The sequence below is a fragment of the Triticum aestivum genome, chromosome 4D (genome assembly GCF_018294505.1).
Source record: "Triticum aestivum cultivar Chinese Spring chromosome 4D, IWGSC CS RefSeq v2.1, whole genome shotgun sequence".
Lineage (NCBI taxonomy): Eukaryota > Viridiplantae > Streptophyta > Magnoliopsida > Poales > Poaceae > Triticum > Triticum aestivum.
This window is the reverse complement of record NC_057805.1, coordinates 74,417,784-74,431,154: the sequence shown is the minus strand read 5'-3', so window position 1 is coordinate 74,431,154 and position 13,371 is coordinate 74,417,784. Positions and strand designations below refer to the sequence as shown.

The 13,371-nt window shown below is 46.9% G+C and overlaps 2 protein-coding genes across 3 annotated transcripts; both read left to right on the top strand.

Moving 5' to 3' along the window:
- Positions 1-2,208: 2,208 nt before the first annotated feature.
- Positions 2,209-5,172, top strand: LOC123096298 (uncharacterized). The gene is made up of 2 exons (XM_044517993.1): positions 2,209-3,440; positions 4,686-5,172. Exons 1-2 carry the CDS (start codon positions 2,318-2,320, stop codon positions 4,721-4,723), a joined length of 1,161 nt encoding a protein of 386 aa, XP_044373928.1. The 5' UTR covers positions 2,209-2,317; the 3' UTR covers positions 4,724-5,172.
- A 1,473-nt stretch (positions 5,173-6,645) lies between these two features.
- LOC123096299 (uncharacterized) lies at positions 6,646-9,565 on the top strand. Of its 2 annotated transcripts, XM_044517994.1 has the most exons (3): positions 6,648-7,881; positions 8,402-8,484; positions 9,288-9,565. In XM_044517994.1, the coding sequence occupies exons 1-2, from the start codon at positions 6,783-6,785 to the stop codon at positions 8,443-8,445; spliced, it is 1,143 nt and encodes a 380-aa protein (XP_044373929.1). In that variant the 5' UTR covers positions 6,648-6,782; the 3' UTR covers positions 8,446-8,484; positions 9,288-9,565. The 2 variants fall into 2 exon arrangements, with proteins under 2 accessions (XP_044373930.1, XP_044373929.1); XM_044517995.1 differs by lacking the exon at positions 8,402-8,484 and having other exon boundaries at positions 6,646-7,881.
- The last annotated feature ends 3,806 nt before the right edge of the window (positions 9,566-13,371 follow it).

The following is a 13,371-nucleotide window of genomic DNA, read 5'->3' as shown; positions in this document are numbered from 1 at the left end:
GCTACTCCAGTGGAGTTTAGCAGCAGAAGGATGTGACTAGGTCTAGTATACAAACCTATGCATACTATACAAACTGATAATGATTAGTCGCGTCCTCATTTATGGACATTTTGAGCAACTTTGTCAGGAGCTGTCTGGAAGATCTCATCACATTTCTTATAACTAAATTTGATGGGTTTATCTATGGGACATGCCTCTGTTTGGTGACATTGATGGCGTGATGCTATTGGTTGAGCTAGTGGATTACAAATCTAGGGCTATTGTGTGATGCAGTGGGCCCAAGTATGCTACAGATCTGTTAGAGTACCCAATATGTCCTATGTATGGAGTAGATCGGTTATATACACAGATTGGAAAAGCATTTATTGCTTTCTACAAAAGAAACCAATCGACACTTTTCCCGAAAGTATGATTTAGGTCTGTTATAGTTTCCAGTGAAAGTTGCTAATACATTCGATGTATTGACCCTTGTGGCTCTGACGTATCATGTTGCATGACTTATGTGGGACGAGTAAGGGATTATGATTAGGGTTACGGTGCTATGCTCAACTTTTGCCCGTGAGTGGATGGACGCCACAAGATAATATTGTATTTCCGTTGCATGATATTATAATCTAGTATTGAGCTAAGCAGGCATGTAACGCAAAAGAGACTCGATCTACAATATAATATTATAACATGTGATATATCTTGGTATTTCATCATGAACTATGTTGACAGCTACTAATCCAGGGACTAGTACATGACACCGAGATTCGTGTTCCTTATGAAGGACAGGGTCGTCACAAAACAAGAAGTAAAATATGATGCAAAATGGGACTCGTCAACGGCGTCACCGATGAGATCACCCGTCCGACGAGCCCGAGCACCTCTTCCGCGCCACCCTCGCCTGCAAGACGTGGCTCCGCATCCTGTGCGCCCCTGACTTCCTCCACTGGTACCAAACCTTCCCAAAACCCCCCTCTTCTCGTTCTCCTCCACATGCTCCAGGTCCTCGAAGGAATTCCACCCAAAACAATTTATTCATGCCTCTTGTTTCTCATCACAATCAATACCAAATTTTCAATCTTTCATATTTCCTAATCACCTCTTCCACCTTACCATTGCAGTCAAAAAGATCAAACCCTTGCAAACCCTCCACCTTCAGCTTTCACATAGTACATGGAATCGAACATGCCATACCCTTCTTCTCATCTGTGACAACAATTCCAAAAACCTAATATCAGATCGGCGCATAGGCGATTGCACAAATTTCACGCCGTCATACTGAATGTACAGTTCCCGCATCTCAGAATTAACCTACATTCACAACATAGCAACAATTCAACCTAAATCCACAATCTATAGGTTTCGGAAGAATTCGACAAACCCTAGAACAACCATTCCCAAAAAATTTAGGGCTTGGGAAGGAGAGAACTTCCCTGCTGTCAGAAAACTACTAGCTCAGTTGGTCCTCGCCGGAGATGTTGGTCGCAGTCGCGCAAACCTTGTGCACTCAGCAAAGTGAGGCAGGTGATTCCAACAATGATGCGTGCATGCCGTCCTCCAAATCCACTTTGCATCCAGCATAGGGCCCGAACAACTCGAAATGGCTTCGTCTCTTGCATGGGAGAAAATGAGAGGGAATGGGTTGGCTGGGGTGGGGTGGGTGGGGGTGATAAGTGAAACGGCCAAACGGCCATCTTCCCCACACTGTCTATTGGTGCCACGTAGACCCGACAAGTGGGCCCGAGCAGTGAGAGAACATGTTAAAATAAGCAAATTGCATAGTCAGTCCAATTTGTTACGCACCGACTTTAATAAAAAGTTAAAAAGATGGTAGTTCCTTGAATCCCTAGCCCCAGTTTGATGGTTGTGTGGAATTTACTCCAACTCCAAGCTGTACGAAAGAAACATAGAACAGTACTACTCGCTCCGGTCAACCTCACATAGTCTTTGATGCATATCTCTGCTCATTATTTTTTTCTTTAACTTGAAATCCTTTGAAAAAATTAAGAGTATATGTTTTTGTTTCTCTTCGAAGTAAGTAAAATTATATATTCTTTTTCGAGAACGAGGCACAATGATGATGTGTTGCAGAGGCAGGAGTAATCCTTCTTTTCCAAATCCCCCCGCAAAAAAAAAATCCTTCTTTTTTTCCAAAAAAAAACACGGTGAGACAACTCATGCGTTCAAACCGGTTATGGTCGAACCAAGCCGAGTAGAAAGACGACTGTGCGGCTGCGGCTGCGCCTGCCTCACTCCGCTCCGACTCTCCTTCCCCAATCCCCACCCAAAACCCTCGCTTCCACCTCGCTCCGCCGTCCACGAGCGCACCATGCCGCCGTCACTCCCGCCTCCGCCGCTCATCGACGACGTCATCGACGAGATCCTCCTCCGCCTCCCGCCGGACGAGCCTGAGCACCTCTTCCGCGCCGCCCTCGTCTGCAAGACGTGGCTCCGCATCCTCTGCGACCCCGGCTTCCTCCGCCGCTACCGCACCTTCCACGGCACCCCTCCCCTCCTGGGCCTCCTCCACAGGCTCCAGGTCCTCGAAGGAATCCCCGCGCGCCGCTTCGTCTCCACCACATCGGTGCCGGACTTCCCCCACCCGGGCTCCGGCGACCACCGCGCGCGCGCCATCGACTGCCGCCACGGCCGCGTCCTCATCTATATGAGGACGGACGAGAATGCGGACTACCTCGTCTGGGATCCCGTCACGGGCGAGCGCCACGGTGTGCCCGCGCCGGACATCGATTGGCTCATCGAGTCTGCGGTGGTGCTCTGTGCCGCCGACGGATGCGACCACCTCGACTGCCACGGCGGCCCCTTCCGCGTGGTCTTCGCGGCCACCCACGACTACAAAGATACCATATTTGCGAGCGTCTACTCATCAGAGACGGGTGTGTGGAGCGTGCCAGTGTGTCTTGACAAGAGCTGTGAAGTCTTTGCCCAGCATATGCGAGAGGGGCTTGCAGATAGGCCATACTACACACCCTATCTCCAGCCTAGGCGAGGCACCCTTCTTGGAGATGCAGTCTACTTCACAGTTCGGTGGGGTAATCCAGTCGTCAAGTATGACTTGGGCAAGAATTTCTTATCCATGATTGACCCACCGGCAGAGGATGTGTACTACGTTTCCCTCATGGTGATGGAGAACAGTTCACTGGGCTTTGCCTGCACTCGGGATTCCAGCCTTTATATGTGGTCAAGGAAGGTGGATACAGAAGAAGCTGCTGACTGGGTACAATGCAGGGTCATTGAGCTGGAGAAAATAATTCCTATTGCCAATCCCGATGACGAACCATGTGTGGTTGGTTCTGCAGAGGGTGTGGGTGTCATCTTCATTAGCACGGATGCTGGCTTGTTTATGATCAACCTCAAGTCAGGGTTGGTCAGGAAGGTTGGCGAGGCCGGAGTCTACTTTAGCGTCCTACCTTACATGAGCTTCTACACTCCAGGTATGATACTGGCCCTTGCCTGTCTGTCGTCATGCATTTTCTTTACAGCTTCTGTATGTTTGCTTACATAGTTGATAGTTGGCGCTGGTTCTTCCACACTTATCAGTACAATTTTGTGTATGCTAGTGAAAAATGAATATGTGGCATGGGGAAACAGAATGTAATTTTGCTTTCATATTGTAGTTGCTAAGGGCCATGATATGCATCAGTCCTTTGCTAAATGCACACACAAACTTCATGGTCTTGTATTATCCTGCAACCTTGCTTCAGATTTTCTTTTTGTAAACTCCTCTGTTTTCTAGCATAGCTGTAGCTCACATCAGGCTCAGTCTTGTAACCTTCACAATTAGTACTGGCACATATCTCACCAAAGTGGAATGCTGAGTTGAACTGTTGGTTATTAGTTTTGTGTATTAACTGATCATGGCACATTATTATCGTTATGATTAACTGATCATGGCACATTGTTATCGTTATGACTTATGACTAACTGATATCTGAGTATTTTGTTTTATGTTGAGCGGTTTACATACAGATAATGCAAGTCATTACAATCGATTGTGTGTGTTTCTTTGTCGAAATTATCCTTGTTGTGTTGAAAAGTTTTTAATATGTCAGGCGTATCTCAGTTAATGTTTGGATAGTGCTTGGCTTGGCTTCCGGGAACTAAATTTATGTGTAGTCTATGTTGTTTCTCTTTACTTGAGTATGATGTTCAGTGTTGGTCTCGTCTTCAAAAGGGCTAAGTAGCATTGTCAGACGTTTTGGACTTACAATTGGACATACAGGGATCCAAGTTGTTATTTAGTCTCGCCATAAAACATTTACCATCTGTAAATCAACTGAAGAACCGATTTTAGTTTAACAGGCGTGTAACTCAGATGTTTTACGCTTGTACTGCAAACATTGGAATGTATTGTCAAGGACTCAAGGTTATGCTGTCCTAAAATAAAATGCACCGCTCATAAAATTGTTTTCTTCTTTTCGCTAGAGCCGGTCAAGTAGAGGGTGAAGCATGAACTTGCTGCTAGGCTAAAATCGAGATTGCTAAGTAATTGAATAAACATGTTGCATGATATTGTCCTATTTCCTTGCTTTAGATTTTCTTGAAAAACTGTATGTTACTTTCTGGCATAGCTGAAAGTCATATCTGAAATCCATTCATGTAATCTTTTGAAGTACGAAGTACATGCGAATTATTAATTCTTAAATTGCTTATGAGTTTTGTGCTTGGTATGTTTACAGATCGTGGCAGGTTGTTGTCGCTAGCAAGGACTAACTGATCGCCGATGTGCCGCGCAGCAGTGGTAAATGCATAATGGACAAATCCATCGTCTGGAGTGTGCTGCTGTTGCCTTTTTTTTTGGAGCTACTACTATCAAGTTGGTCTGGTTTCTTTAGCAGTTTAAGCATGACGATTGCAAGTTGGTTGTTCTTGTTCAATTCATCCTGATCATGCGGCCGGTCAGGTCAGAGACTTGTATTTCAGTTTAGTATGTTGGCTTCTTATCTGTTGAGCGGTTTTAAGTAGGAGTTGTGCAAGTCATCATGTTCAATTGTGTTTGTTCTGCGAATTGTCCTGCTTACATCGACCACAAACTGTACTTCTGTTGGATAGGGCTGGCATATTTGAGTTCTTGCTTGGTTAAATGGTTGAGTCAGCCACATGAAACTAAACTTATGTGGGCTTCTAATTTCTGGAAAGAAAAGGAAGTGTCATTCAGTGTTGGTCTCTTGCCTTGAAGAATGTTGTCTCCTGTGGGAATGTTATGCTGTCGTAAGAAGCAGCCCTGTTTTCTCCTGTGGTTTTATATTTATTATTATGGGCCCAAGTGGCCTGAACCTAGATGTAGGACGATGCAGGGCTAAGGTTGGAGGGTTTGATTCTTGGTGTCAAGCGAAAATAGGTTTATTTGGCACTAAAAGCGCCATATAGTGGCATATTTAAAAGCAATGAGGAGAATTTTTTTCCATTTTCTGTGATGACTGTTTGTGAGGGAAGTGTGAAAGCAGAAATTTTCCCAGCGATGTTGCGAGCCCAAACTCCTGCCGACTTCGAGGTTTGAGCATGTGTGGCCAATGATCCCTTTCAGAAGTTCATATTACGAGCGTCCACATGAAACTCCTTTGCACTTGAGCCGTAGGTCCTGAAATGTTAAAGTAATCTTTATTTTTTTTTCAAGATTCCTAAATTGTTTTGACATAGCTTACAAAAACATTTTACATTGTGGGACGAAGGGAATAGTTTTTATAGGGAAACAACAACTATTGGGGTTGCTCTAAGAAGCAGCTATTGTTTTTTGGATGCAGCGCTCAATGAGTCACGGTTTTTCATGTTTTCGGTTACACATCTAAACTGCATATGAATTACCCCTCTTTAAACAGTGGTCCGGAATACATTGAAATGTGGTCTGGGTTATACCACCATGATGAGCTCCGATGATTTTCATGTTCATTGCAGTAGAAAGTCAGCCATTTTGGTCATATGTTGTCACATTATTTTTGTTACGCTTGCCTAACATGAGGTGCTTAAATTCTTAGTCAAACTTTAACTTGCCTTAGAGAATCTTGGCATACATTTATGTGTGTAACATGTGGGGCTTATTGCTTACGAAAAGATTCTTGTCTTACGTGTGGCTAAATCCATACACTCACTTAACTTGATCGAACTTGTCTAATTTGAGGTGTAGCAAATTGTGACAAGATGTGGCTCGGAACCAAACGGCCCCAGGACGTTATGCTTGCTAATGATCTGCTACATGGAGAGTTGATGGCATGCATTCTGTGCGCTGATTGTTAGAATTCTTTGTTTTAAAATTCTTCTTCAGTGTTCTCTGAACTGTACTAGTGTCCTCATCTTGGATGCCATGACCTTAACTGACGTGGCATCGACATTGATGATCCAAATCCAAAACAAAACGGGTGGCATGCTTAAAAATCTGACGTCAGATTTTTAATAGTCTACCGGATTATGGTGACGTGACCCATTCCAGACTAGCGTGATAGTCGGCTTCGGGACGTGACCCATTCCAATTCCAGATTAGTGTACTCTATTTTCCACTAATCTGAGCAGTAATAAAGCACCAAATTTTATAAAGTCCTCATATGCAACTTGAGGCAAAGATGCATTAATACTCGTTAACACTTCTAAACTTATTGGGATGCAAGAATAATTTTTAAAACTTCGATTAAAAGGGTTGGGGAAGCGAGGCAGCGTGACACAGCACAGCTCAATCTGGTTGAACCCAACCGACTAGGAGAGGCCGTGTGGTGCGCCGGTCTCCCTCCGTCGCACACCAATCCGAAACCCCACCAAACCCTCGCACCCGCCGCCGACCACCGATGGCGCCGCTGGTCGACGACGTCACCGCCGAGATCCTCCTCCGCCTCCCGCCGGACGAGCCCGAGCACCTCTTCCGCGCCGCCCTCGTCTGCAAGCCCTGGCTCCGCGTTCTCTGCGACCCCGGATTCCGCCGCCGGTACCGCACCTTCCACGGCACCCCTCCACTTCTAGGCCTCCTCCACAGGCTCCAGGTCATCCAAGGAGACCCCGCCCCCCGGCTCGCCCCCACCACGTCGGCGCCCCTCTCTCCCTACCCCGACTGCGACCGCTCGCGGGCGCTCGACTGCGGGCACGGCCGCGTCCTCCTCCACGTGTGGGTCAGGGGCAGGGGTTGGCATCTCACCGTCTGGGACCCCGTCACCGGCGACCAGCAGAGCCTCCCGGAGCCTGGCATCCCGTGGCTGATCTACTCCGCCGCCGTGTTCTGCCCTGTAGCCGGCTGTGACCACCTTGACTGCCACGGCGGCCCCTTCCGGGTTGTCTTTGTGGCCACCGACGACTACGACGAGCTAGTCAAGGCGGCAGTGTACTCATCAGAGACAGCTGCGTGGAGCACGCCAGTGACACTTGACGATGGTTGTGAATCCTATGTTCGGCATAGGCGAGACGTTCTTGCTGCTGATGGATCATTCTACTATATCCCCTATGTCGAGCCTAGGCGGGGTGCCGTTATTGGAGATGAAACCTACTTCACACTTCGGGAGGGTAACACAATCATCAGATATGACTGGGCCAAGAATTGCATATCCATGGTTGATCCGCCGGACCCGAATGTGTATGACGACATTGCCCTCATGGTGATGGAGGACAGTTCACTGGGGTTTCCCTGCCTTGAGAATTCCAGCCTTTATCTGTTCTCAAGGAAGGTGAATGCAGAATGGGTGTGCTGCAGGGCCATCAAGCTGGAGACAGTTATACCTGTTGCCGATCCTGATGAGGAACCAGTCGTTGTCGGATGTGCAGAGGGTGTGGGTGTCATATTCGTGAGCACACATGTTGGCTTATTCACAATCAAGCTAAATTCTGGGCTGGTTAAGAAGGTCGCCGAGTCCGGGAAGTACTTCAGCGTCTTACCCTACATGAGCTTCTACACTCCAGGTATGCTACGAGCCCTTGCTTCTTGTCTGTTGTCCTGCAATTTTTTCTTTACAGCCTCTAGTATATGTTTGCTTGATTAGTTGGTTATGGTCTGTGGACAATTAATCGTAATGCAAGTAATGTTTGTTGGTTAGATGATTGTATAGAGCTTGCCATACACTGTTCTGTATGTGTGCTACTTAAAACCGAGTAATATGTCATTGGAAAACAGAGAACATGATCTTGTTACGAGATTTAACTTGTTAAGGAGCACAACCAAGCACTAGTGGAATTGCTACATGTGCTCAGAAACCTATTGATCTAGTATTACCCTGTTACCTTGCTTCAGATTTTCTTCAATAAAATAGTTTGATCTGGTATTTTACTGTTATTTTGTTTCAGATATTCTTTCCAGAATTAGTCGATCTGGAGCTTATTTTTTTAAAGCCTTGGCATTAGTACTTCTATATAGCAAATCAAACTGTAAATGCTGAGTTTGAATGTTAGTTTTGATTATTGTTTTTGCATAATATATTTTCAGACCGTGGTAGATTTTCATCGCTAGCAAGGCTCACTGATGTCTGATGTGCCGCTCAAAAGCAAGAATGCCTGACCTCACGAAATGTATGAAACCATCATCATAAATCAATTGCCGTTGGCTTCTTGCAGAGCTACTGCTATCAAATCTTTTATTTTCTGTTGAGTAGTTAAAGCACGACTGGTGCAAGTCTCATGATCAACTAAGGATGCAAATCTTGTCTTATCTGGGCCGTTCGATTGGTCCAAAATTCATCTAAAATGGACTAATTCGGATTCAAAGTGGCATTTTTTTTTAAAAAAGAGGGGTTTCCCTCGGACTCTATTTCATTATAAAATGAAAGCCAACAATAATTCTAGTGCTTGGGTTTGAACCCAGAGTAGCAGAACGGACTTAAGGCCATGTGGACAATTAATCATAATGCAAGTAATGTTTGTTGGTTATATGATTGTATAGAGCTTGCTATACACTGTTCTGTATGTGTGCTACTTAAAACTGAGTAGTATGTGTGCTACTTAAAACTGAGTAATATGGCATTGGAAAACAGAGATCATGATTTTGTTTCGAGAATTAACTTGTTAAGGAGCACAACCAAGCACTAGTGGAATTGCTAAATGTGCTCAGAAACCTATTGATCTAGTATTACCCTGTTACCTTGGCTTCAGATTTTATTTTTTTAATAAAACAGATTGATCTCGTATTTTACTGTTATTTTGTTTCAGATATTCTTTCCAGAATTAGTCTATTATTTCCTGGCATGTCTGAAGCTCACATCCGGAGCTTATTTTTGTAAAGCCTTGGCATTAGTACTTCTATATAGCAAATCAAACTGTAAATGCTGAGTTTGAATGTTAGTTCTGATTATTGTTTTTGCATAATATGTTTTCAGACCATGGTAGATTTTCATCGCTAGCGAGACTCACTGATGTCTGATGTGCCGCTCAAAAGCAAGAATGCATGACCTCACGAGATGTATGAAGCCACCATCATAAATCAACTGCTGTTGGCTTCTTGCAGAGCTACTCCTATCAAATCTTTTATTTTCTGTTGAGTAGTTAAAGCACGACTGGTGCAAATCATCATGATCAACTAAGGATGCAAATCTTGTCTTATCCGGGCCATTCGATCGGTCCAAAATTCATCTAAATGGACTTATTCGGATTCAAAGTGGCATTCTTTTTTTTTAAGAGGGGTTTCCCTCCTGCCCCCTTTTGATTATCGAAAACACTAACGCCCACACGTGTGGGCGTCTGTCAATTCGCCCACACGCATGGATCCTCGTCCAACCAATTCTGCACGAATCTTGGCGTGTTCTAGCAGTTTTTGTGTGCCATGTAGGACTAAGCTGGTGTGTGGGCATTCATACGGTCGCCCACACGTCCTTTTTCACCACACGGGGGGCTGGTGTGTGGGCGTTTAGCAATTCGCCCACACACCAGTTTTCACGCACGCAGAGGGGCTGGTGTGTGGGCGTTTATCACTTCGCTCGTCTCCTCGCCCACACCCAAAGCTGGTAGTTGCCATGTGTTTCTGCAGCGTACATGGCAACTGCCCTAGCTTTGCTTGTAAGCAGATGGCAACTCTCTTTTGCCCGAGTTGCCATGTGTTTTTGCATGGTACATGACAACTTCCCTAGCGTGCACGTAAGCAGATGGTAACTCTTTCTCTTTTACATGGCAACTGCCCCTAGCGTGCTTGTGAGCACATGGCAACTCTCTCTTTTACCCGAACATGTTTTTTTGCCATGCCTTTTTGTAGTGCTACATGGCAACTGCCTAGTGTTAATGGATGGCAACTCCTAAAGTTTTGAAATCATGGCAACTGCAGTAGACCAGACCATACATGGCAACTGCAGTTGAGCAACCATGGCAACTGTAGTTGTCCGACATGGCAACCGAAGTTCAGCGACATGGCAACTGCAGTTAAACGAACATGAACGAGGGTCTGGACCATGGCAACTGCGAGACGCGCGGTGACTGTCACGCGGGGCATGCGGGACCACGAGGTACGAGGCCTGACGTACGGGGCGTGTGGGCGTTATCTATTTCGCCCACACCCACGCGCGTGAGAGGGGTCGGGAGGGAAAAAGAGGTGTGTGGGCATTACTTGTTTTGCCCACACGTAGATGTGTGGGCTGTTCCTCTTATACACCACACAAAATGTGTGGACAGACTCCCTAACGCGCACACGTGTGACACTTATCGGCGTCCTTGATTATAAAACGAAGCCAGCAACAATTCTAGTGCTCGGGTTGAACCCAGAGTAGCCGAACGTACTAAGGCCATGTTCAAATTATTACAAAACCGACCGAATCAAAACTAGCCTAAAGCTACAAGCCAAACATCGCAGATTTTTCATTCTTTGCTCAACCAGTTGGTGTTGGCTACGAGCAATCGGACGTCGGTGCTCATCAGCCGTGTCCAGTAGAAGGGTCAAACCCATGCAGTCCTCGGGAGCTCTCCACGACGATGATCGAGTAGACGAAGGGAGCGCAACATCGATGCTGATGTGCCGAATCGCAATTGAAGTTATTTCACACATACTACCTTGTAAAGTCTGCCTGGAGATGAATCAGCAGCTCAACACCCCGTTTTATGAGCAGGAGGTAAAAGATGCTTTATTTTAGATGTTCCCAACAAAAAGCCCCGTGGCCGGATTGGCTGCCTGCACATTTTTTTCAGAAGAAACGAAAACTTTGTCGCGAAGAGGTGATTGGTATAGTTTTGCGGATTCTCCATGGAGAGGACTCCATGGAAGAGTTAAACAGAACATTCATCATTATTATCCCTAAGGTAGCAAAATTGACACTTTTGTCTCAGTTTCGACCAATAAGCTTGTGCGACGTGATATATAAAATTGTCTTGAAGGTACTTGCTAATCATCTGAAACTTATTCTATCGGAGTAATCGTCTGAAGCTTATTCTATTGGTTTTAGTGCTACGACACCATGTACAAAAGGGCCGGGGCAACAATAATGATGTACCATGTATAAAAGTGGTACCTACGACACCATGTGTTATTCATTTATTATTTGCAGATGATAGCATTACGTTTTTCAAAGCAAACGAGGCAGAGGCTCAGCCCGACGGCCTGGTGGGCGGTAGTGGTGGGAGGTGTGGGCGCCGCGCAGCAGGAAGGCGTGACGGCATAAAAGGTGACCGGCGAGTGCAGACAAAAACCCCCACTCGGCTCGCGTCGGCAACGGGCCTCCTCCTCTAGCATGATGAGGGGTCTGACTAGTGTGGCGCGTTGGCCCTGGACGATGGGCTCCGCCAGCGTCGGGCGGACGCTAGGGTGGCGGAGCCGGGCCTCCTCCTCTCCGGCAGCTCAAGGTGGCGGTGCCATGACGCGAATTTGGATCGGGGCGCAGCTCGGCTGGTGGCAGCGTGCCCTGTCATATTTGGCGGGGCGGCAACGTGCTGCTGCGCATAGTGTGTGAGGACAGTGGCCAAGGAGGCGGCCTGGCCCTGCTCAGTGGAGGTGCCGGCCGCCCCTACCTCGGCGCTCGGCTGGTGGGGGTGGCAGCGCGTCTGTGGCGGATCTGGCCGGCGTGCTGGCCGGGTTCTAACCGGATCTGACGGTCAGTCGATGGTGAGCGGCACAGATGGGCTTCCTGGTGAGCAGTCTTGGCGGTGGGCGGTGGTCTTTGGCTCCCTTGCTAGTGGATGGGCGTTCCTTGGTGGCCTTGCGTGGATCTGCATCGGTCGCTGCAGTAGGGGCGACACACGTGGTGTTCGGTGGGGAGGTTGGGTGGAGGGGTAGGTGGCGTCGACGCTAGGGCTGCCTGTCGTCAGCACGGGGGTGTGTCGGTCGTGGATGCGTCCGCTCCACCTTCTCCCCTTTTCCCCGTCCTTTTGCGCGTGGATGCAACTCCGGCGATGTTCAAGGCGGGACATGGGTTGCAGTTTCGTCGGGTGGGGGCGTTCCTTTGGACCAAAGCCGATCACTTTGGCTGGTCGTGGGATGTTTGAATGTAGGACGACGGCCCTGACGGCGGGAGGTGTGGCATTCGTTGGTGGGAGCGTGCGTCTGATGTGCGGGCGGGCAGCCATGGCCACGCGGGTGGTTGATAGAGTTAGGGTGTGACGGAGAGGTGTGAGCGTCGGGGTACATCACTTGCCCAGTCCTTATACTGATCGACGGTGGCGGCGTCCGTTGACGTCTTATCCTTCCTGAAGGCTTCTAGTGAAAACTTGATCTACGGGATCAGGCGGTGGCGGCTATCTATGATCGTATCCTTTTGGGAGGCATCGTTTTGGAGTCCTGACTTCATCGTTGTCTGTTTCATCTTTCCGTTGTGGATTGCTCATGGTGGTGATCTCCGTCGACTTCAAGCGGCCTTCTTCGTACATTTGTAGTTTGCTTGGTAGTCGATGGGGTGGTGTGTCGGTGCCCCGCACCTTTCTGTATTGTCTTGAGTGTGTGTTATGTGTGATGATGGCGTGTCTCGTGTCTTTGTATTGGTCTACTCGAATGTAATCGGTGATGATTCGAAAAGTCCATTCTGCACCCGAGCTCATATGCTCCCGTATGAACAGTAAAATCCAAAAAAATTCAAAAAAATTCAAAAAATTCCAATTTTTTTTGAGAGAAACATTGACAAAAGTTCTAAGTGCCTGCAAAAATTCATCATGAAATCACATTCCTGTAAGGCGTGGCAAAAAATACAAATTCAGTGCTTCAAAATGCGTTTGAAAGTAGCTTTTTTCAGAGTACACTTTGTATGTTCTGAGTTGCATTGTACTAATCGGCCAAGATGGTTCTTTTTTTCAGCTTGAAGCGGAGAAGAGGCTTTGTGACTTGGACCTGAAATTTGGAGCTCCTTTTGATGTTGACCTGTGTTCCACTGAATTTGAACACCTAGGCTTGCCGGAGTTTGAGAATTACCTTTTGTCCTTTGCGTGAAGCATATGTGCTAATCTTAATAGTTGCTGGCAATGTAATTTAGTCTATATTGCCTTCTTGTTCTTGTG